The sequence below is a fragment of the Paramisgurnus dabryanus genome, chromosome 22 (genome assembly GCF_030506205.2).
Source record: "Paramisgurnus dabryanus chromosome 22, PD_genome_1.1, whole genome shotgun sequence".
Lineage (NCBI taxonomy): Eukaryota > Metazoa > Chordata > Actinopteri > Cypriniformes > Cobitidae > Paramisgurnus > Paramisgurnus dabryanus.
The window spans coordinates 17,132,920-17,157,631 of record NC_133358.1 but is presented as its reverse complement, the minus strand read 5'-3'; the positions used below and the strand labels follow the sequence as shown (position 1 = coordinate 17,157,631).

The following is a 24,712-nucleotide window of genomic DNA, read 5'->3' as shown; positions in this document are numbered from 1 at the left end:
GCAATTTTTATATCACCGTTATGTTTACAAATCTATAAATGGCTCTTAGTTGACTTGCGTAAGCTGTAATAAGAGAAAGTAATGTAGGATCAAACAAACTGCTTATGCATGTTGTCTGCTGAGTGAGAAAGTGTTCATGTGGTCTTTACTCTCTGACCGGATTAAACGCTTTGTCCCTCATCTATTTGTAAAAGCAGGATTTAGATTTGACAAAACAGGCGGGTCAGCTCTCTTCTTTAGTGCTATACAGGCAGTGGATTCCTTCACTGTACACACATACATATGTACACACACATGCACACAGCCCTCTCTGTATAGAGAGAGATGCACAGCTAAAGGCAGGGCCATGTCCTGCATTAAGTTAATGCATCCTCATTTCAAAGACCATTCAACAAAGCACCCAATTCAACAAAATGGACACACATACATAAATATTTGTGACCTAGTCTATTTGTGAAAACCCAGCAAAAGTCATACTTTGTGATTTTCATGTAAAGATCAAAATTGATTAATAAAATAAAACTTTGATGCTCCTAATCTCATATTTATATTATGAGACTATATGAGATATAAAACTATAATGACATGTATATAAATATATGATAGTCTTTATGTGTATTGTGTACATACTGTATAGTACGGTGGCCCTGAAGTGCAAACAAGTTGTGTTTTTTAATTTGTTGTAGTGTTTTTTATTTTGTAGTTGTTTTTATTTTGTTGTAGTGTTTTTTAATTTGCTGTAGTGTTTTTTTTAACTTGCTGTTGTGTTTTTTATTTTGTATTTGTTTTTTATTTTGTTGTTGTGTTTTTTAATTTGCTGTAGTGGTTTTTAATTTGCTGTAGTGTTTTTTTATTTGTTGTTGTTTTTTAATTTGTTGCAGTGTTTTTTAATTTGTTGTGGTGTTTTTAAATTTGTTGTTGTTTTTAGTATTTTTTGCACTTCAGGGCCACCGTAGTATAGCCTTCACTATAATATAAATGTCTTTGCAGTATATGCAAAATTTCAAAACAATTTTTTTTTAAATAGATTAATGTGATGAACTACACCTGTGCTTTACACTTGTGTTAACCTGAGGTCAACTGACCTCATACCTTCCCTAAAAATGACCACGGGACCAGTTGGTTAAAAGCTTTGAAGTTATTTCTGAGTCAGTGTCTTAAATCACTGCTTAGAAGTTATTCGGTTTGCTAATTTGTATGAAATTCATAAATTTTAGGCATCAAAAATATAAATGTCTCCATATTATTTGAGGCCACTGTCTATGTAACATTGTATTGATGTTTCAGAATCATATAAATGCCATTAACTTTCTATACTATGTGTTGGCATGTGTGTGCAGGACGACCCACGCCAGAACAAAGAGTGAATCAGCAGACCAAGCCGCACTTGCAGCATGTCAAGAATCGGACCTGGCCAGAGCCGTTGCTCGAGAATTATCTCCAGGTTTCTATCAACCAGGTATGAGTATCATATTTTATTGTGCTTACAGCTGTGACTTAAAAACATAGTGATTTCTCCAAGACCCTTGCGTGCTCAAGTATAACTTATTTTGATAACAAAATCATTTGCAGATTGAAATGATCTCCATTTATTTTATTTTCTAAAAATAATACATCTAAGGCCAACATAAATGTATGAGATGTATATTACATACCATTATTAAAGAACACACATATGATAAGAATTGCCTGTCATTTAGTCATCAACAGTTTCTTAGTAGTATATCTAGTTCTCTTTAAAAGTATTTCAGACAGCTGCCAAAGATCGTACGAGTGCCATTTCAAATAGAGAATGTACATATCTGGATAAGAAATGTTAGACTTGTCAAGTGTGTCGTGCATACAAGAACAACGGTTATCAGTAAGTGCTTTTAGATAAGAAGTTACAGCTCTTTTGTACTGGTCAGCTCATATGGAAAGGGTCCCAGAACGTTTTGGGCCAACCCAAACCAGCACAAACTCCTTCCAGCTGAACAGAGAGAGGTCAAGGGAGAAAGGTCAAACATACAAGGCTCTGGTACATAGCCTTCTGCAGATCTATAACTGGATTTCACATTCTAGAATAGAGAGAGAAAGGGGGAAGGGAAGGGGGATTAGACAAGCAAATTTTGTTTTTAAAAAGGTACCTGTAAGATCTTTGCATGCACCAGCACAGGGAGATATATAATCTTAATTTAAAGAAGCGGTTTCAGGGAAATTTCATCATCACTAGCCTGGTTTTCATTAAAGATTTGTGCAAAACTATTATTTTCTGTTATGTCAATAAAAAATATTGTGAAATTATTACAGGGTTTCCATTAACAACTGTTATGCGACTAAAACAAGCTGCATGAAGTCGAACAAGCCTTATATTTTCGTTTTTCAAATTCCTTGAGAAACCACCACGTGGCGTAAGCATAAAAACTTTTTTTGTGATGTACAGGTATGGGAGTTCAGGGTTTCCCGCAGAAAATATGTTAGTTAAGGTGGTAGGGTTGGGCAAGTGGGCAGGGGGCGTGGCAATCAAGGGGGGGCGTATGCGTCATGATGAAAATTAAAATAGTTTTATTTACAACACTCAAAAAAAACTTAATTATGACAGAAAATGAACACATACTAGATTTGTAATGAATTAAATGTTTTCAACAGATACCTTTAACGGGAATGGCTGCGTGATGAAGTGAAACTAAAGGGTTAATAAACAAAAACTAAAGCAGATGTTGTAGAACGTCTGGCGAACGATGACAGATGGGGCAAAAATGGTAAAAACTGATTTTTTCCCACTATTAATTACATTATCTTAAAGGAGTATAACTGTAGCATGTAAATAATGCACATAAATAACGTGAGCAAGAGCGCTGAACAATTATATCGAATCAACAGGCACGTGAAACCTAGCTTGAAACCTAGGTTGCTCAAACAACAAAATCACCAGCTAATTTACTTTAAATTTGCAAGAACTATAGACTAATACAATAACAGGCTTAAATAACCCCAAAACATAAGTCCACTTACAGTTCTCACGGACACGCGTTTTATTAACTGGCTATCCTCCAGACATGACGGACCACGTCTTATCTAATTTCGGCCGTGTGTTGCGCGTGCACGCTCGCGGTGTGAAGCGCGTCTGCGCTATTCTCCGAGATGTTTTATCAACTGGCTAGTTATCCTCCAGACAGTGACGGTGTGATGCGCGTACGCGCTATTCTCCGAGATGCACTTGACTGCCTTTTGTGCAGCGATTTTTTTAAATTTTTATTTTTTGGACGACCTAGTTAAGGCGGTAGGGTTTCCAAGTTTAGGCGGGCCGCCTTAACTGAAATATGCTGCGGGAAACCCTGACGAGTTGATTGGACAGGTACTGTCACGTAAACACACGCTGAGCTTATTCAGAACCATACATTAGCGGTTTTATGCAGATACCAAACTATATTAGAAATGCGTTGTCAAATCAAACACGATGGACCGCAGTGCACGTGCATGCCGAACCGTGGGAGGATAGCGGGACGATTCGATTTTTTACCGAGAACTGTTACACCCCTAGTTTCAATCCAGTTCTTCGAGCAGGTAACAGTGGTATTGGTAACCTAGTAACCAGCAGTAAACAAAACAAAGAAAGAACCTAAACCGTTAATGACAGATATCAGAGTTGTACTGATAGCCGAGGCAGAGGATCATGTGCATTTCGTCAGTAAACTTGAATTTTGTGTTTCTCCCTTAAAACCGTATCTGGACAGCTGCATTTTTCGCCCACAACATTGTTTAAAACTTTTGCAGTTGCTTCGTAAAACCTTCCAGGTCTTGTAAAATTCATCAGATGAAGCAGCCGATTAGTCATGTGGGTTTAATGTTTACTAAGTCAGAATTTATTTGGCATATGCGTTTCCATGTCCAATTATTCGAATGAACTCTTTTTCGCACAAAACAAAAACCACCTGAAGCGAGTGTAATTTTTTTTTTTAAAGAGAATTAAGAGATTTTCATGCTAAATGAAACATAGCTATTAACACGTTTCCATTGGCGCATTTTCAATTTGATATTGAAATGAGTAATGGAAACGAGTCTACTGTGTACTTCACTGTCTTTCAACTGCATTACTCAGATCTTTTCCTATGATATGTTGATATCTTGCTTTACGCTTTTTGTTAATACCATTTATTTATATCTTATTCTCTTCATGACTTGACATTTAACTATTATTCATTTTCAATTCAATTCAATTTTATTTATATAGCGTTTTTTACAATTGTTAATTGTTTCAAAGCAGCTTTACATGAGTAGATGTAGGGGAAAACACAGAAAATCAATAGATAATATAAGAATTAGAATATAGCGGCTAAGGATAAACGGTACAAGCGAGCGTAGTAATAATGTAACTTATACAGTAAAGTGCTAAATTAAGCCAAAGTTGGCTGACTCTCATGGGGATGAAAAAAACCCTAGGAGAAAACCCAGTGGGAAAAACTCCTAGAAGGACAAAAACCCTTGGGAGAGATTAATATATATTTATAAACACAGTAGGGATAGGAAGCGGGTAAGCCGATTAAACTGGTTCAGCCAGTGGTCATTGGTCGTGCATCGGCTGGGCATCACATTGAAGGATAGCCAGTAGATCAGTGGTGTGATGACCTTCACAGCAGCAGGAACTGGGTCTGTTTGTCTCATTGTCCTCGGGGTCGAGGACGAGACAGGGGGAGAAAAACAGAATTCTATTAGCGTAGGGGCCGTTCGCATGTAATGCAAGTGTCATACAGTATTGTGGTTTGAAATCCGCTCGGTTCCAGACAGGCTACCTATTGCGGCATAAGTATATTACCCATATGAGGTATGTGAGTGCTTTGTTCTAGACAAACTAACTATTGCGGGATAAGTACATTTACTGGAGATTTTATGTGAATGCTTGTTCTAGACAAACTGACTATTGTGGGATAAGTACATTTACTGGACATTTTATGTGAATGCTTTGTTAAAGAAGAATGTCTTAAGTTTAGATTTAAATTGATCGACTGTGTCTGATACTCGAACAGTATTTGGTAAATCATTCCAGAGCTTAGGGGCCAAGCATGAAAAGGATCTACCACCTTTAGACACTTTTGATATTCTAGGGATAATTAAGTGGCCAGAATTTTGTGATCGCAGTTTACGTGGTGGATTGTATTCTGATAGTAATTCTTTAATATACGAGGGTGCTAGGCCATTTAAGGCTTTGTATGATTAGTAATATTTTAAATTGTATGTGATATTTAACTGGTAGCCAGTGTAAAGATGCCAGAATTGGACTTATGTGGTCATACTTTTTAGATCGAGAAAGCACTCTTAACGCACCGAATATTCGGCAACCTAAATTGGCAAAATAATAAGGGGGAAAAAAATTTGTCCGATATTCTGCTTCGGTCAATAATTTTCCTTTGGGTGCATCCCTAGTTTGTGAAATCTAACACCAGATGGTGTTTAAACACTACATAATTCCTGTTTCCTGGTTTTGTAAGAAGTTGTAATGCAAGACTGTCCATTGACAGATGGCTTCTTGTGTGTTATATTAAGCAACCTGTTAGTGATCAAGATGTACAAATATATAAAGTAACTGCAGACCACAGAAGATCTAAAAATACATTGAAAGACTCCAGACATATCAGTCTAGATGTAAATGGGTTCAGGTTCATAGCCCTTTTCTCATACTGATAACATCTGTTATGTTGTAAACGTAAATGTTGATCTGGATTTTTTTGTTCTTAATGTCCAAGGACTTTTCTGGATTGGTGCGTACACAATTTAATACATTACATTACAGTAATTTAAAGCGGTTCATCTGCCAAACAATATAGCTTAGCAGTAGCTGGCTGGCAGTAGCATAGTTGTGCGATCACAGAGGTATAAATATCATGTGTTTCACAACAATTCAAAACCTAGTGGATGCAAAACTACTCCAATCTCAAGCGTAATTTAAACAAGGTTGCTTTCTAATATGTTCTGGCTTTGTCTGGTTCTCCCGCTGGCTTTCGAGAATCACACCCAGAACCCCACTAGCACTCGTAATCGACACTTCTAGCTTCTGGCAGGTTAGAGCAGAGGTTAAGTATGCCTTTGTAACACATCAGGAAAACACGCTGCACTGTCGCCGTGCTTGTCTTCAGGCCCCATCTGAAATGACCCACCCGATGCGGTTTATAGTGTGACGTTAATTGCTTTATATTTGGAGCGAGCGTGTCCTTTACGGGGAGCTAAGGGAGGGATAGATGGAATGATCAAGAGCGGCTCTGACCGCAGCTGTCCATTCCTTTAGTCAGACGCTTGAACCCTGACTACACCTCCTTGGCCAACCTTCCTCTAAATTACTCCATCACCACACATTTCCTCAATGCAAGGTGCACAGAGGGCAGGTGCTACCATGACCCCATAACCCTCAAATCCCCAACAGTCTCACTTTCTCTTTCTCTCTCTCTCTCTCTCTCTCTCTGTCTTCATGATTAAGTTTGGCAGCACTTGAGAAAGTTGGTTTGAATTTGGAAGGATGTAAGGTGGCACTCATAAACACAACTCAGTAGAATGGTGCCAGGTGGTTGAAGGGGGAACGATGAAAAATACGATTGGTGACATGAGATCAGCTGAAAGGATTACAGAGGCAAAAAAATTATTCTTTGAAATAACGTGCACTGATGTATTAGTCACAATGAGACCAGGAACATGTATTTAGAAAGTAAATATGGTTTGGATTTCATTGTAGACTTTATGGGCAGGTACAGTAACAGATAAAACACACAGATCAATTATAAATAGCTTGTAATATATTACTCCTTAAGATGTCACTTATGATTAAACATACTGTTTTGTCATGTCTTAAACACACACAAGAGTCCATTGCTATGACTTTATGATGGGGTTTATTAAAGCCTCTGTTTCATATGATCTATCAAGAGAGATAGCTTGGTTATAGGGCATGTTAATATCTTTTAACAAATGAAACATGAACGATGCCCAAAATCCCAATTTGGTTGTTTACATTACTTAACAGCATCTATGAATTTAATCTGTTACATGTGTACCGCTTTAGGACAAAGCATCTTGTCGGGGGTAATTGAGTTGTGTCTCTTAACTGTGGGTGAAAAGATTTCATAATCCTTCTTGTGTCATAAGAGATGTTTCTGGATCTTTGTCAAATGCTGTGTGCCGATTTTGAACCCACGTACGTGATTCTATTGCCACCACTCATTTATGGAGTTAAATTTGACATGACAACATGGCAGTTCTCATTATACATTTTGAAGCATCATCATGTGTTCTTTTAAGGCAACAAGTAGGGTACAGGATCTTGTTATTTAATTAGTAGTCGTGTAGATTTACATGGCTTTACACATGTGCAAATCGTTTTCTCTATCAAGTTTTTATCTGTTTTTTAAGGAATATCATTTATTTTGGTTCAACTTAAAATAGTAAGTTGCCTTAAAGATTTAAAACTTTAAAATAAAGAGTTAATTCAACTTGAAGGTAAAAGATTAATCACGATTAATCACATGCAAAATTAAAGTTGGTGTTTGCATAATATGTTTGTGTGTAGTTTGTGTAATTATTATGTTTATATAAATACACACATACATGTATAAATTTAAAAAAATATTTGATTGTGTATTTTTACTGTGTATTTTTATATATATATATATATATATATATATATATATATATATATATATATATAATCTAAAATATATTAAAATAAAATATTAAATATACACAATGTAAAAAATTCTTAGTTGAATTAACTCATATTTACAAGTCATGTCAACTTAATAACTTATAAAATGAAGTTGACTTCTTTTAACTATATTTTATAAGTTATAACAACTCATCTCTAGTCAAGATAAATAATAGTAAGTTAAAATGACAACTGAGTTGATTCAACAAAAAAATTTAAGGCAGCAAAGATTTTTTTACAGTGCATATAAATGTTTCGTAAATACTTACAAAATAATTACACACAGTGTTACACACATATGTTATGCAAAAACAAGCTTTATTCTGTATGCGATTAATCACAATTAATCTTTCGACAGCCCTACTTAAAATTATTAGTTGACATTTTACACACATTTTAAGTTAACTATTATTTTAAGTTGAATTAACTCAAACTTTTAATCCAACCAGGTAACTTACTTTTTTAAGTTAAACCAACAAATCTTTTTTACAGAGAAGTTACTTAGGATTTCAAGACATATTTTTAGAGAATAAATGAAGAGTTTGGTTCTTTCACATAGCATCTTTAGGTTATAAAAAACATAAAAAATTCAAATCCATAATTTTATTTTCAAATATTTATTATAAAAACTTTTTTTTTCGCAAAATGCAATAAATCCAAGACAAGTTTTTTTTCAAAATGCTATAAATCTATTGAATCAATATATAAATGTGCATTCATCTTTGCCATGTTATATTCATTTAGTTGACTAGTGTAATACACTGATTAAAAAAATAAACATTAATGGCATTAATCAAAATACTTTGTCATATTAAGAACACTGTCATTGCTGCGGTCATCCTTGGGACGTGGTCGCTGAACTTTTTTGACAGCGTTCAGCTGTAAAATGTTTGGTCCTGCTCGATTTTTGTTGACTTTGCGTAAAATAATGGAAAGTTTTTCATAAGATTCCCTGGGGTCAATGTGTTAGCATGACAGAAGCGTCATGCCATCGTGTGAGAACAAGCAACAGCCGGCATTTTTTTTCGCCCGAGTGGCTTACGTTTTTTCTCCGCTACAGAAAACCACCACATTTTTGTCAATGCCAACATAAGTATTATTTTGTTTTTGTTTATTTGTTGATCACGTAGTACTATTTGTGGATGAGGAAAACTAGGATTTCATGTGTATTCAACTCGCCCCCATTGTTGTTTACATTGTGTGTAATGTTGCGCTGTGATTTGTTGAGCGGATTTATTGCATTCTGTGGAGTGGCGGTTATCACGTTTTGGAAAAAAGGGAGAAGAGATGACAGAATAACACAGTGAATATCGGTTTTGCGTAAAATTAAGAATTTACTTTTTAATACTGACCTGATACAATACTGATTTTGGTGGTAACATTATTTTTTAAATGGCGTTTATTGCGTTTTGGAACCAAACTGTTCATATATTGAATTATGCTTTTCATACTCCATTTCAATGTTCCCTTAATCATAAAGGTTACAAATTTTTATGCTGTAAAAATATATAAAAAATAAAACATTTGCCACTTGGGTAGCAAAAATACACAAGTTTTTCCTGGATAAAGTCGTAATATCTTAAACAAATTTGTGTAAGTAAATTAATCTCATTTTTTTATGATTAGATATTGATGTATTTTATATTTGTATCAAAAAAAAAAAATACAAAGCTGCTGACTAAGAAAGTGATATTTACAGTCATGACAGCAAACCAGCAGCAGATGTTATTGCATAACTCCAGTACAACCTTAAGATGAAAGATTTCTGTTCCCTCTACTATCAGATTAATGTCCCACATATTGACACTCGCTCTAATTTAAGGTCAGCAATGGTGTAACGCTCTAAAGGATTTCAACAGACAGTCCACCCCATCCACCCCCAATAGTGCTGAATTATCTTAAACAGCATCTGTGTATAAAACACAGAAATGTTTAAACTGTACAGTATATAAAATTACAAAAAGGTAGATTTAAAAATATTTTGTGAAGTTTTGTTGATTTTATAGTAATATATAGTGAGACATTTGTATTATTGAACATCACTTTATTGTATTGTTTATTCTACAGTTTTACTGTTGTAGCCGTCTTTCACTATCAGAGTCATTCTTGAGGATTAAAGGGAAATAAAAGCAATCTCAGAGTATTATGTGGAACACCATGATTATCAGTTCTTGGTGTTGGTTAGATAATAACAGTCTACAAACAAAGGCTTGTAACATGACATTTCATGTCACCAAAGTAAATCTCAATACGTATACCTGTGTATTATCTTTTATGTTAAAATAATGCATTTTTACTTAAAGAACTACCAGTTAGCTGGTCAAATAAATAGATCAGTGCTTCTCTGTTATGCCTGAGACACACTGGACGATTTTTGAGAACTTTTGTTGGAACTTTTTTAATTTTACACAATTATTATTAATAATTTTGCATCAAGTAAGGCTGAAAGATATATTAAAATGATTGAAATAGAGCAAATTAGCATATTGCAATATGCATACCGCAAATTTGCAATAAGAGAATGATTTTAATACTACAAAAGTTATGTCAATGTTTTAGGTTGATGCAAATAGCAGAGATACTGGCGAGACAGAGAGTGATGCTTTCTTTTTCCCATAAAGAATTTGACGTATGTTGGTTATATAATTTTAAGTTTTTGTAAAAATTATTATTTTATAATGTTCATGAGAAAGTGGATTTGTAGCGTAAGAGATGTAGTGGAGATGAAACGATACGTCATACGCCAGAAAAGCACTCTCTCGTAGTGGCGTAGCAAGTGAGTTCCGGGCCCATATGCAAATAAAAATTACAGGCCCCCTTAAGCCAAAGCCCCCTACCAATCTTGCCGTTGGCACTGTTAACTGTTAACTGTGGCGCGCAGGTCTGTTAACAACATATACTTTTAATAAGGTAGTCAAATATTTTTACTTTACTTTTATACTTTAAAGGGTAGATTTAAATAACGAAAAACGAAATGTTTTGGGTAGTTTTTGACTCGTGACTAACTTCGCCGCCGTCTCTTTTCTCTTTGAAGCCCCACTTTTATGTTTATATTTGTCCATCGTTAATGCTCATGTAGATAGCCACTATAGTAACCTCTCACACTGTGTTTTCATGTAAAAAAATATGGCGTAGTAGTCTACGGCAGCCGCGGAGTGCAAAAAGGGCCGGGCCCCCTATTGGCCCGGGCCCATTTGCACGTGCATACCCTGCATGCCCAGACGCCACGCCACTGCTCTCTCGTGAATGCTCGTTACTGAAAGGTAATTATTTCAACTTGTAAAGTTACAAATTATTATATTTATCCCTGCAAAATCACATCAATTACCCACCGAAGGAAATCAGAAATCAGAAGCACCATTTACTACCATTATAAACAAATCATACTTTCAGGTTATACAAGTGTAACCATTATCCAATTACAGAATTTATTTCTTAACTACTTTAACCTATCTGACCTGAAATTTCATATTTGTCTTGTCAAGCAAAGTTTGTACTTATATGTTCTCCTTGCCTGTTTTTTCCTTTTTCTCCTTTAGTTATGTCTTATTGTTCAGAATAATCCAATAACATGTAGCTTTTTGGCACAGAATTAAGGCTCGGACAGCTTTTGTAGACCTATGTAGACTGCATTTCTTCATTCGAAATCTCTCTTAATTTCCTCAACATCTCTCTACACAGGTCTTGACTATATCAAACAGAAGTTCACAGAGCCAGTAGAGGAGATTAAGGAGGAACCGCCAAAGGAGGAGGAGAAGGATGAGAAGGAGGAGGAGAAGAAACCGTCCGGCAGCCCTTTCTATCGGCGTGGCACGACTCCCTCTCACTCTCCCGCTCGGGGCAAAACCCCATCACCTCCTTCCTCCCCCCAAAAGAGCCAGCCGGCCAACTCCAGCATCACACGGAAGATAAGCAAAGACAACAGCGTCCCAACCAGAAAGATAAGTAAAGACAACAGCGTCCCAACCAGAAAGATAAGCAAAGACAGTAGCAGTGTAGCTCGCAAGATAAGCAAAGAAGAGAGAAACACGATCGTGGCGGAGATCGCCAAAGTGACCGCGCCTGCTCCTGTACAGCACTTCAAACTGCAGGACGTTCCCCCGCCAAAGCCCCCCAAGGCACCTGAGCCCGTGTCCAGATCTGGACAAACGGGTAATGGGCAGCTACATGCTGCTTATCACAGTTACTATGTGAAACCAGTGGTACAGAAACCTCCTCCAGAGGAACCAGAAGATGAAGAGCCTGAGATGACACAATCCAGCCTGGCCAGGATGCCACCGCCGCCTAAAATGGTCATGACACCAACTCCCAAAATCAGGAAACAAGAATCTATCAAACCAAAGAGCTTAGCAGAAATCAAGAAAGCCAGCATGGATGACGCCAACGAAACATCAGAGCAAGAATCCGTAAGTCAATTTAATCAAGACCTTACTCTGTAAAAATATCAAGGTTATATTTTCAAAAATGTTCTTTAAATTATGTAGGAAAATATTAGTATTAGTAAATTTTCTTAAAAAAAATAAATCCAGATGATTTACTCACCACGATGTCATCCAAAATGTTGATGTCTTTCTTTGTTCAGTCGAGAAGAAATTATATTTTTTGAGGAAAACATTGCAGGATTTTTCTCATTTTAATGGACTTTAATGGACCCCAACACTTAACCATTTTAATGCAGTTTAAAATTGCAGTTTCAAAGGACTCTAAACGATCCCAAACGAGGCATAAGGGTCTTTTCTAGTGAAACGATTGTCATATTTAGCGAGAAAAAAAATATGCACTTTTAAATCACACATTCTCGCTTAATACGTCATCATGTTAAGAGGTCACAGATGATGTATGCGAAACTACGCCCCAGTGTTTACAAGTGTGGAGAAAGAGGACCGTTCCGATGTATTGTATTCCGAATGATACTAATTAATGTCTTTGTGTCAGTTTATTGTTTAAATGGTCCGCAAATGTTCATTACATATAAGTGACACACATGACCTTTCAACGTCATCACGCAATTACGTGAGGTCACGCTGGTGGGTCACACAGGACCGGAGGAAGAAGAGAAGTTGTGGTCTAAAAGTGCATATTTTTTATTTTTCTTGCCAAAAATGACAATCGTTTTGCTAGATAAGACCCTTATGCCTCGTTTGGGATCGTTTTGAGTCCTTTGAAACTGCAATTTTAAAACTGCATTAAAACTGTTAAGTGTTGGGGTCCATTAAAATCCATTAAAATGAGAAAAATCCTGGAATGTTTTCCTCAAAAAACATAATTTCTTCTCGACTGAAGTAAGTAAGACATCAACATTTTGGATGACATGGTGGTAAGTAAATTATCTGTTTTTTGTTTTGTTTTGTTTTTTAAGAAAATTGACTAATCCTTTAAATGACTAACTTGGTTTTCACAAACTGGGACACACATACTTAATACAGTTTCCTAACCATTTTTGTCTTTTTATTCAGGGCCCCAACCCGATTTTGGTCGTCATGGTAATGCTTTTGAATATTGGATTGGCAATCATTTTTGTCCATTTCTTGACCTGAAAGAGTGCTATCTCTGGTAAGTTTCCATCCATCACAGGAAGTGAACAGCCAATCAGTAACCATAGAAATGTTAACCCTTAACTCATCCAGAGTGTTTTCTTTCAAATTAACCCTGTATTACATTTACTACTCTAGTGTTGTTGGCTGGCAACCCACACAGTTGTGTCAATGACCTTTATGAAATCCACATGGCACCAGAGAATCTCCAGAAGGGCGGCGAGATCTGAAGGAGTTCGAAACGCACGGCATCATCCTTGAAAACGACCTAGTCAAATGTCATGTGGCTCTGAAAAAAGCTTAAAAAAAGGGGAAAATGTTTTGGAGAAAAAACTACCATAAAAACGGGAAAAAAGAAAGCTTCATAACGTGACTGCTGATGGAAAGCCTTAATATCTGATGTGTGAAGCCGTTCCATGGGTCTCTGGCTTTTGGCAGAGACTTTACTGGAAATGTTTGATGATGCACTTTTGCATGATGGGCAAGAACAGCTGCCTTACTCTTTTACCATCTGACGTGTGAGTGGGAAATGCGCTCGCAGTGCCAGAGGAATGCGTACAGGGGACTTTGTTGCAATGGGCAGGCGTAAGTTCCTGAAACCAGCGTCTCCAATCTCACTCGCTCGCGCCCTTTCCCAACCCACCGCAGTTTCTTCTACGCATGTGCTGCGTTTTTGATGGAGGCTACCAGTACTGTATTGGTCATGTTTGTTCTCGTATACTGTTTTTCTTTCCTTTTATGTTCGTATGAATCAAAATAGTGTTTGAACTAAATCAAATCAAAGTATACCTTTCACAAGTCCCACTTATTTGTGGGTTTTTGGTATCACGGTAGTGTTTTAAAAATAATTTATATTTATTTATAATGTGCAATATGGTTTATTTTAATATTTTTCCAATGAGGGGCTTCAGTCCTTTTTATTCTGGTATTCGATAGAAGATTAAAATTAAGAGTGGGATATCTAATTTCCCACGATGCAATGAGCTCGCCCACCCTGATTATGGCTAAACTGAAAAAGTCTTATGAAGTGTGCTATTTATTGAATTCTGGGAACTATTTGTTGTGTTAATGTAAATTAGGAATATGCCATTGTGCATGCAATGTTGTGAAAGAGTTATTGTGCTTCAAATGTCAGGTATTTGACATGTGATAGCAGGTGAGAAATTTTAAGTAAAAAAACAAGGCTTAGGGCTTGCTTGCATGTTTGTGACCTTGAATACTTTGGCTGTCAAAAGACTAAATACGTTCAGGTAGCGCTACAGTTGGGGTGGTGCTAGAGGAAGTAGGATGTTGCCTTTAAAAAAATGTCTTTAACCGTGCTTCTGTTTACCTCAAAAGAAAAAAGAAAAAGCCTCATTAGAGATGAAGTCTTTGTCTTAAATCTGTCATATGCAAATTCTGATCTGGGAATTGATTTTAAATGTGCCACTATATTATAAGTGTTTATAGTCCTGATGACTTTATTTTTATTTGTTCATATTTATGTCAATTTTCCCTCTTGAGAAAGTTAATTATAAAAGATTTATATATTTATTATATATCGAATTATAGATATGTGACTCTGCCTGTGAATCCGCAGCTAAAGCCATTTTTTATGTTTCTACATAAAATCTATCCACATAAGGTAAAGGACATATAATATCTTTAATATTGACTGAGTAAAGTCAAAGGTCAAAGATTGAAATCAATGTGAACTAGATTTGGAGACTTTAGCCTGGATTTTACAGACAGAGTCACATATAGTTTCTAGTGTTTGGTGAGTGTAAAAGGGCTTTGGAAAATTCTGCATTAAATTTTTAATTTGGTTTCTCTTTATCAAACCCTCATTTATTTCTCGCTTTTAGTTGTTGTTTGCATGGGGTCTTGGGTGAAAAGCACCAACGCCTGTTGATATTAAATTCAGACTTAGAGGTAAAAATTTGTGCAGGGAAATTAAATAAATCTTAAAGAAAAAATTATTTAAATGTTTATTTAGGCTTTTTTATTCTTCATTCGGTGAACTTTTGGCATCTTCAGGCATCTGTGTTTTATATTGGGCATTTATCAAAAACAATGATGGGCTCTTTTTATATACTTTCCAAAGGAGTGTTATATGCTTACAGTACAGAACAAGGAATTATTTTTCTAAAACAAATGTTGCAGAGGCAAAAAAAGCATTTATATATTAAAGGTTTATTGTATTTATAAGCATTTTTACAGAACACAGCCATTACAATAAAGAATTCTGTGATATTTTTCTATGGAAATGCACAATTGTATTTTGTCAAAAGCAGTATAGATCCTTTATATTAAGCATTGTATCACCCACATCAAAATTATGACGTATATTTGATTCAGTATCATTTCAAATGTGGACAATTTTTTTGTTTGTTTGTTTAGCTTTTGAACCCTTCCATGCAAAAATTCCCTCTATTTTGGAGATTTCGAGCCCACAGAGCCCCACATATTTCTGTCATTTGAAATATTATGGTATTTATCTGTACAATAAAAATGTTATGACTTGTAAGTCTGCTCTTTACATGTTTTTGTCTGTCGTCTTAATTTTTCAAACATCATGTTATAAACACAACAACTTTGTTTGCTGACTCCATAGTGCTAAAGAGCTAATAGTGCTATATAGGGCTAAAACTGATTCTGAATCAGTTCATCAAGGTGTCTGGTCTGTTTTCTTATTCTTTGCTGTGGGTCGGCACATAAAATACCATGCATCTTACTCTTTAAAAAACAGGAAAAGTTTTATTACACGGTGTACCTGTGTCATTACTGTTTTGTGGAACTTGTGTTCTCTTGATACACATTGAACATGTCAATAGTGCATTACTTGCAACAATATTTGGCTTTGCTTTGGCATAAAGAGAAAAAAACATGTCTGATGTCACTTCTAAAATGTACAGACACTGTTTAAAATGTACAAAATCTTAAAGTATTATGAGCATTCTTAGATCATGGCTGCTCAACAGTATTGTTATTTCCCTGACATATTTCTGCTGGTATTTCCCACATGGTTTATGATCTTCACAGTATATATTAAATTTTTTTATTGAATCATACAACAGTGCATGTTGCTATGAATACTCTGGCCATTTAAAATACTTCCAACGTTTCAATTTTGCATGACTAAATGTAGACATGTATGGCGTGACCATCGAGGGCCGTGCTAAAGAGTCAGTTTCACATGTGTAATCTGAAACGTCTTTAGAGGTTGATCTCAACTACTTTCTAAAAACTGAATGTACTGTCTTGCTGAGATTGAATTAAGGTTAGTAAGCAGTTATGGATATAACTATCTGGGTGTGTTTTTTTAACAGAGTTTATAGGACATCAGTATAGGCATAATTATCTTTCCATGTTTAACTTTGTGTCATCAGCACCATTGGATCACTGGAATAGGAATGACTATCATTGGAATAACTCGTTTCATGGTTTTATAGTTTACATCCAACATTTTTGTAAATGCATGACATCCAGATGATCTATTATTTTCATTACAATGTACTGGATTATATGTTATTGTGTCCTTCATAGTAAGCACTGTGATGAAAGAAAACCAAAGGCTTGGCAAATGTACTAAGAGTCAAAACAAACTTGGTGTCTGCTTTCCTGATATAAAAAATGTAAGAAAGTAAATTAAGTATATTTAAAATATTTTATTACATTAAACAATGTTGTATATTTAGGTTCTCTATAGTTAACACCGGGTCTCAAACCTTTTTTTTTTTTTTTGTGAGTAAGGGCTACCACAATAGATCTGGAAAGCTACTTTTTTATATAGTCTACACAAAACTTTTATGTTTTACTTGTTAATTTGGTATGTTTATCATGTTTAAAATGTAAACATACATAAAATAAGCCAAGCTACAAAAATATGCAATTCATTAAATATTAAAAATAAGTCTATTTATAGAATGTGCTTTGGGGGGCAACATGCAGACTCTGTGCGGGACACTTGGTGCCAATAGGCACCGTGTTGGAGACCACTGGTTTACACTGTCATCAAAAAATGGTCCCAAGTTGTCTTGGGGCAGTACTCTTTAAAAAGGTCCTATACCATTTAGGTACATATGTATGTGCATACATTCGGTACCATAACTGTACCTTTGAGGTACTAATATGAACTCTTTAGGTACCAATTTGTACTTTTTGAATAAAAACTGCTCCAGTGCCAACCACTGCATAGGCCCAAGCCAAAAATAGATGTTTCAGCAGCAACAACATAAACAAACGGCTTTTGTGGACTAAATGCAGGAAAATAATACAAGTAAATTACCTTTGTTCGTATATTATATCTAATGCGTTTCAATTACACGAATTAACACAGTTAACGTTCCTTGAATTCTTGCCTGCCTGCTGAACCTCTCCACACAGTTGCTACACCTTCTCTTTAGCGAACCAAAACATTTTATGTTCAACAAGGTATTTGTTTCAGAGATCAGTTTAGCTACTAACCAGACCGATAAATAAATACAGACAGGAAGTTCACTACGGCACAGGCCGATGAAACCATGTATATGTGAAAAATTATTAACTCTTTCCCTGCCATTGACGAGTTATCTCATCAATTAAGAGAAACATTTCCCTGCCATTGCCAATGACGAGAATTGCAGGCTTTCCGCAATACCGCTATTATCCACCAGGTTGCGCACTTCCGCAACTTATACAACCCGGAAGAAACGCCTCACATGAAAGAGAACAAACTCTGTGTATGTTTTAAAGATCACTCTGCATCGGATCTCTATCAAAAGTAAAATAAAAAATGGTTTTGAAGAAACCTACCCATATTTGAGAAGTGATAAAAAGAGAACTAATGAAGGTAGGATGAAACAGGTTTTTTGTTTGAAAGCAGAGGGATATATTGTATGTTTATATATTTAAAGAGGAACATTTTCTGGAAGGCATTAAACTTTTGTGAAAATCATTAAAAATGCTGGCACTGGCTGGCAACTTAAAAAAAAAAACGCATGGTAAAGAGTTAACATGACAGGCTGAACAAAAAAGTTGCATTTATTAATACTTAGGAACAGCCGCGACTAAAGATAAATCTAAAGATCTTCTTCATTAAAAAAGTTGAAAGGCTATTAATTCCACCATCTTAAAGGTGGGGTACATGATCTCTGAAAGCCAATGTTGACATTTGAAATCACCTAAACAAACACGCCCCTACCCCAACAGAATCTGGACCTTCTTTGATAGACCCGCCCTACACATACGCAACCCAGGCAAGTAGAAATGTCCCTTACTGCTAATTGGCTACAAGTATGTTTTGGTACACGGCCCGACTCCCCTTTCCAAAGTGTTTTTCAAAAATCATGCACCCCGCCTTTAACTTTGCACAATCTTATAATGAATCTGCAGTGTTTTCTTCCAGCTTTTTTAAACCTCTTCTAAAAAACTTGCCTTTATTAAATTAATATAGGTTTATTGTTAAGTTAAATAAAGCAAATGAGTCATTACATTTTTTTATAAATTACTCATACATATAAGAATAAATAAATAGGTCCCTTAGATATGCATCCACATATTAAATGAGGAGTGACAGAACTGTTACAGGAGCTCATCTGGCTTAAGGCTGAAAGGATTGTTATGATAAATCAAATATGACAAGTTGCTCTCCTTTTGACAGATACAAAAGATGTCGACAGTTCTTTTCCTAATGTCTTTTCAGAACCGAATACCATGCACCATCAACCAGTTCTTATACTTTACCTTGCCGTTTTGTTTTTTCTCAATTTCAAATCAATTGATATGTTTTCTGCTGAGCAACTGACCAACTGAACTTAAACACATTATCCTGATTTATAATGCCTGGTATCGTCGTCAAATGCATAAGCTATTTCTGTGACCCACTCAAACAAAACTATTGCACAATGACTGACTTCTCAATGTCAAAAGCACTTTAACCCCCGTGTTCTTTTTGGGGAGAGACCCAAAAGCTTTTAATAGCTCGGAAACACAACACTGAAGTGTCACGTTTCTATTAGTACATTGTTATCATTGTTTCATCTTTATAATGACTTCCATGAAATATTTTGTGAAATGCATGCATATTTTGTTGTTCAATATCATCTATAGTGGGTTTTTCAAAGAAACATATAAAACTAATTTGAAATGAAATTATATGTAAACTTCAAAATAATTATTATTATAATAGTGTCTAGTCACTGACACTGACAAAACCAGCAGCTGTAAGAACTTTCAAAGCAAGAATGCCATGTGGCTTCATTTGATCACCTGTGTAAGTGCTGTATAGATGACAGAAAGGTCACTGATTGAGGGAGAGAGAGAGAGAGAGAGAGAGAGAGAGAGAGAGAGAGAGAGAGAGAGAGAGAGAGAGACTTGGTGAAGTAAACAATCTTAGCTACACTGAAAAAAATGATTCATTCAATTTAATCAATTTTTTTAAGGTAAGCGGTTGCAATCAATTTATTTAAGCTACATTTAAACATAAAAAATTTGTTGAACTTAATCAATTTTATTTAGTAACCCTAGTATAAAAAAGCTTAGTAATTTCTGCCATATTTAATTATGCTACATTCTTGTATATTATTTATTTATGACTGATGAAAAATTATTAATTGAATTTAATAATTTTTTTTAAGGTAAGTGGTTGCAATCAATTTATTTTAGCTACATTTAAATAAACACATTTCATTGACTAACTTTCAACATTTTTAAGGAAATTGTTTGCAATCACTAACCTTAAAAACAATATATAAAAATGACCCTTAAATGGCTTTGCAAATACACCAAGTGGTAAGTTTAATGTTATTTTTTAATGTCAGCAAATGTACAATAACAATTTCTTTGTGTGTACAAGTGTTTAAAACAAGTGCTCACTGCACATTCAAAATATAAAATAAAGTAAAAACACAGGTGGAAAGAGGCCACAATGTTTGTGAATCAATAAAACAGCACAAAAGTCAAAAACAGTAGTGCTGACTTCACACATTGCACAATAATTATTTAAAAAAAAAGTGTTAAATTTTTACAGACAACAGTTATGAATCATTAAAAGCATTATTAAAATGTTTAAAACTGCGGATTCACAGGTCTTAAATGATAAACAGAGTAGACTGTGACATCTGGACTAACATTTCATGCTGAGCATGCACATACATGTCTGCTACAAAATTTCAGTATTAAAGGTGCAGTGTGAAATTTTTAGAAGGATCTTTTGACAGAAATGCAAAATAATATACAAAACTATATTATCAGGGGTGTATAAAGACCTTTCATAATGAACCGTTATGTGTTTATTGCCTTAGAACGAGACCTTTTCATCTACATACACCGAGGGTCCCCTTACATGGAAGTCAACATTTTGTGCTGCCATTTTTTTACAGAAGCCCTTAAAGGACAATTTTTTGCTAAGTTGTCTCCAACGATGACATGTTTGTCCTTCTCTATGTGTTTCAAAAGCGAGGAGTGAGCCGTGGACTAAGCCGTTGGTTGCAACTCGCAACCTTACCACTAGATGCTGCTAAAATTTACACACTGCACCTTTAAAACGGTTTTCAGTCCTTGAATTTTTGGGGAGAGCTTTAGAATCCATCTGCATAATGAATTTCAAAAAAATTTCAAAAAAGTAGTATTTTAGTTCTTTGGGGTACGCCAAATTAAGCACATAGATTGTACCCAGCATCAATGCAGGCTTGTGCCACAGATTTGAGCTGCTCAAGAATCATCACTCCAACAATGATTCCAATATCGTCATAGTCACCAAGAACACCTTCTTTCTTTTTGATTACACATATGTCCATGGTGATGTTTTCCAGGTCTTTCAATAAGTCATCTTGTTGACTGTCCTACATTTAAATAAAAATAAGCTGTTATTAGAGATTGTTCTGATTCATAACACTTTGACAAGTCTACAGGCAAGTGTAATTACAAAAACTATGACACCCCTGTTGCCCATATATTATACAGTGCCCTCCATTAATATTGGGACAGAGTGCACACTTTGAGATGTATTTAGAGGGTATTCACAAATTCCAATTTGTCTTTAGGATTTAGGAATTACAGTCGTTTAAATGGGCCAAACGTAATGGGACAGTTGATTTAAAAGCTGTAATGGACATGCATTTTGTATTTGTTAAATAATTTCCTCATATATGAAGCATGTTGTGGTCTGAAGTTGAAGTTTGGCATTTGGACGCTGTGGCTGTAAACACACATCATGTACACAATTCACGTCCATAAAACAACTTTTAAGCGAACTGCCCATTATATTTGGCCCTGAAATACACTGAAATACATTTTTACATATATAATAACATATCCCAATATTTATGAAGGGCACTTTGTGTGTGTATATATATATATATATATATATATATATATATATATATATATATATTTATATCTGTGTGTGTGTGTGTGTGTGTAAGCAACTCCGAGAAAGCGAAAACATAGTGGAACTGCAGCTTTTAAATTTGGACAATTGATAACGAATTTATCGTGACGTGAATATTAAAACACGTTATGAGATAACTTATCGCCACTGATATATTTATAAGCAGCATGCAAAAACATCTCTCTGACACTTTTAAAAAACTTTTATATAGTACTGACAAGCACAAAGTCTAATAATAAGCGAGTTAATAACAGACAAGGCCAACATCAGAGCCAGGGAATCTCTGTCAGAGATGTAGCCCAGAGAGGGCGGTGGTCAGTGGGGCGAGTAAACACTGACGTCCGCTCTCTGGTTATCACGTACCGAAGCTTCCTTAAGCAAACGTTCAAACAGGCGCTCTCTTAACTTATCGACTGCATATTTGAATATTATACATATATATTCTCGACTGAACTAATCTTAAAACTACATCTTGTGAAAAAGAAACGCTAATATTAAGAGATGGCTTGTTATGAGATTCAAAACAGCCGAGTGAAATCCGTGGCGGAAGAAAGTAGTTCCCAAACAAAGTGGCTTTTAAAATAACTCCGTTGTTGTTTTCTAGTTTTCGTTTTTCAAACGTGTGCCGTCGAACTGTTGTATAAAAGCAATTTCGCTCTCGGAGTCGTGTGGTATTTGGTTAACTTATATCGTCACGGCTGGGATTGCCTCCGGCACTCGGCCTGGAGGAGCTATCTTATGAACGGCGTATTTTAAGTATATAAAAATATTCACGGTAAAAAAAGGTGCTGTATTACATGAAATATTACTTACTGTGCAAATAGACCGACTGAGCAAAACTCCGGGGCTGAAATATCCCGTCTTCCTTTCCCACCGTCACCGTGAACCTGACTGGAAACTCCTTTTAGCACCAGGGAAAATGTGCATTTGTGCGCATGCGCAAAGAACCAAACTATTTTTTTAACCTGAATTTAATAAATTATAATGACTTGGATTTAAAGCACATATAATTCGCTTAAAACCTATTAATATATACTAATTAAAATCAAAAACTTAAATAAAATAATTAAAACTAGCTAAATTGAATTATGCTTCATTTAATTGGGGCCATAATCATTTTTTTCAGTGTAAGAATATATGAATGTGAATTGATGCACGTGTTAGCTAGCTGATTAACTGAAGCTTTTGTTAGAAAAAAATAAATAAAAAGCATTCAAATTTGTTGTAAAAACTACACCTCTCTCTCTCTCTCTCTCTCTCTCTCTCTCTCTCTCTCTCTCTCTCTCTCTGTGTGTGTGTGTGTGCATACGTGTGTCTCAACATTGCATTTTCCCATCTGAAGTTCCTCTGTAATCATGGTACTTTAATTGTAGCTTGTCTCTATTTCAAAATCTACACAATGACTTTCCTTTATTACAGTGCAATACAAAACAAATTGAGAGGAGCTGGTGTGAGAAGTCGAGTAATAATTTCCTGAGCCATAAATACAAATCTGTTTGTAAAGGTCTTTCACTGGGTGACAGAAAGTAAGAGATATCCTACTTGCACTTTAAAGTCCAAGCCTCATATTTCACCTCTCCTAATATTTCCCTCATAAAAGCTTCTCTATGCACTCATGCTCTGAATGAAATAAACACCACTAGCATCACTCTATAACACTAACTGTCCTTTATTTGAGCTTTGAACTGGTCACCTTACTGACCTTTCCTTACATGTTTACATTTTATGTGTTTATATTATATTTTTTTTTAAATGACTTATTATAATATACGCTACACGAGCCAAATTGTTTTACACAGTTGACTGAATTTGTTACTTGTTTTGAAAAAGAATTTGATATGAAATATGATTTGTTGATAAATATAAATTGTGCCTAAATAATTATTTAATGGACCAAACATTTATTTTTTAATAAAGGAGTAGCTCACCCCCCAAAAATGTGTCCCATTGACTTTTCATATTAGAAATAAAAATTACTATGGTCAAGTGAATGGAGCCATTTTTAGGTGAAGTACTCCTTTAAATTAGATCAGAAAGTGAGGTAAAGCAACAAACAAACAACCCACAGAAAAGCCTCAGGTGGTACCAGGTTAAAATTTGTACAAAGTCTGTATATTCCCCATGTCTATTTGTGTTATTGAAAAGTTTTATTTACTACAATTATTTAAGAATATGAACCAAACAGTTCTGTGGTGATGGAAGACCATGCTATTTATTATTTTTTTATTTATTTGCATTTCTTTGGTTAATTAAAATTAAACCCAAATATAAGCCAAATATAAATGCACTGTGTGCATTGGAAGTTTCTGTGCAGTGTCTATTATAATACATGTTTGTCATTGGTGACATGGCTTAAACCATTGTTAATGAATAAGGTTATTTGAACAATTTTTGATACTATTCTGCCCCTGATTTTCAAAGAAACATTGCGCCCACTACCGAGTGATCATGTTATAAGAATGCTAACAGCGTCCTCTACTGACCACTCAATGCATTTTACAATATACAAACCTATTTCGGTTAACACAGAATATTACAAAGCACAAAAAAACTGTGTATACAATATTTAATATATCATATAATAGTATAATACAAAAGGACATGGAGTATCATATTTTTATTGAGCTTTATACAATTTATACTGACTTTCTGTTATTGTTTATTCTTAGCATGTTCCTGGTTTATCGTTTATTGTATATTCATTTAGCTGCCTCTTCCCCATCATTCTCGAGCTCAATAAAAAAAATAGGAATTTATTGTACAGGTGACAATAAAGATGTGAAATCTTGAATATAAGAGGCATGGGTATAATACTTTACGTGTCATAAAACGTCATTTAAAAATAAAAAATTGTAATCAAGCTCAAATTAGTGGTTGTAGTGATGACGTAGGTGGTTTTTTTTACAGTCTATGGTTTTCCATAGGTTATCGCAAAAAAATAATCTCTGTGATAAAAAAAAAATCACGATACTTACAAGCTTGATCAATCAATGTAATCTTTACAAATACACACAGGCACATATGAATTTTTAAGCACAAATACAATCGCCAGAAATGTAAAGATAACATTGGGTTATAAACGAACTACACTACGGTCGCTCGACATTAACGTCACCACCAAGCTTCAAACAATTCTTTCAGTGTTTATTAACAAACAAG

General features: G+C 35.1%; 1 protein-coding gene and 1 long non-coding RNA gene across 2 annotated transcripts in view; one reads left to right on the top strand and one right to left on the bottom strand.

Moving 5' to 3' along the window:
• jph1a (junctophilin 1a) overlaps nucleotides 1-15,721 on the top strand; it is a 38,389-nt gene extending 22,668 nt beyond the window's left edge. Inside the window, exons 3-6 of the mRNA XM_065294984.1 lie at nucleotides 1,341-1,459; nucleotides 11,351-12,075; nucleotides 13,126-13,222; nucleotides 13,342-15,721. Coding sequence (XP_065151056.1) covers nucleotides 1,341-1,459; nucleotides 11,351-12,075; nucleotides 13,126-13,206 — 925 coding nt within the window. The 3' untranslated portion in view covers nucleotides 13,207-13,222; nucleotides 13,342-15,721. The remainder of the gene's footprint in view (nucleotides 1-1,340; nucleotides 1,460-11,350; nucleotides 12,076-13,125; nucleotides 13,223-13,341) is intronic.
• Nucleotides 15,722-19,934: 4,213 nt separating this feature from the next.
• On the bottom strand, nucleotides 19,935-22,499 carry LOC135785497 (uncharacterized). Its single transcript, XR_010546605.2, has 2 exons — nucleotides 22,367-22,499; nucleotides 19,935-21,005 (listed from the first exon to the last, which is right to left on the bottom strand). It is a non-coding gene; the product is annotated as an uncharacterized lncRNA (long non-coding RNA).
• Nucleotides 22,500-24,712: the final 2,213 nt, after the last annotated feature.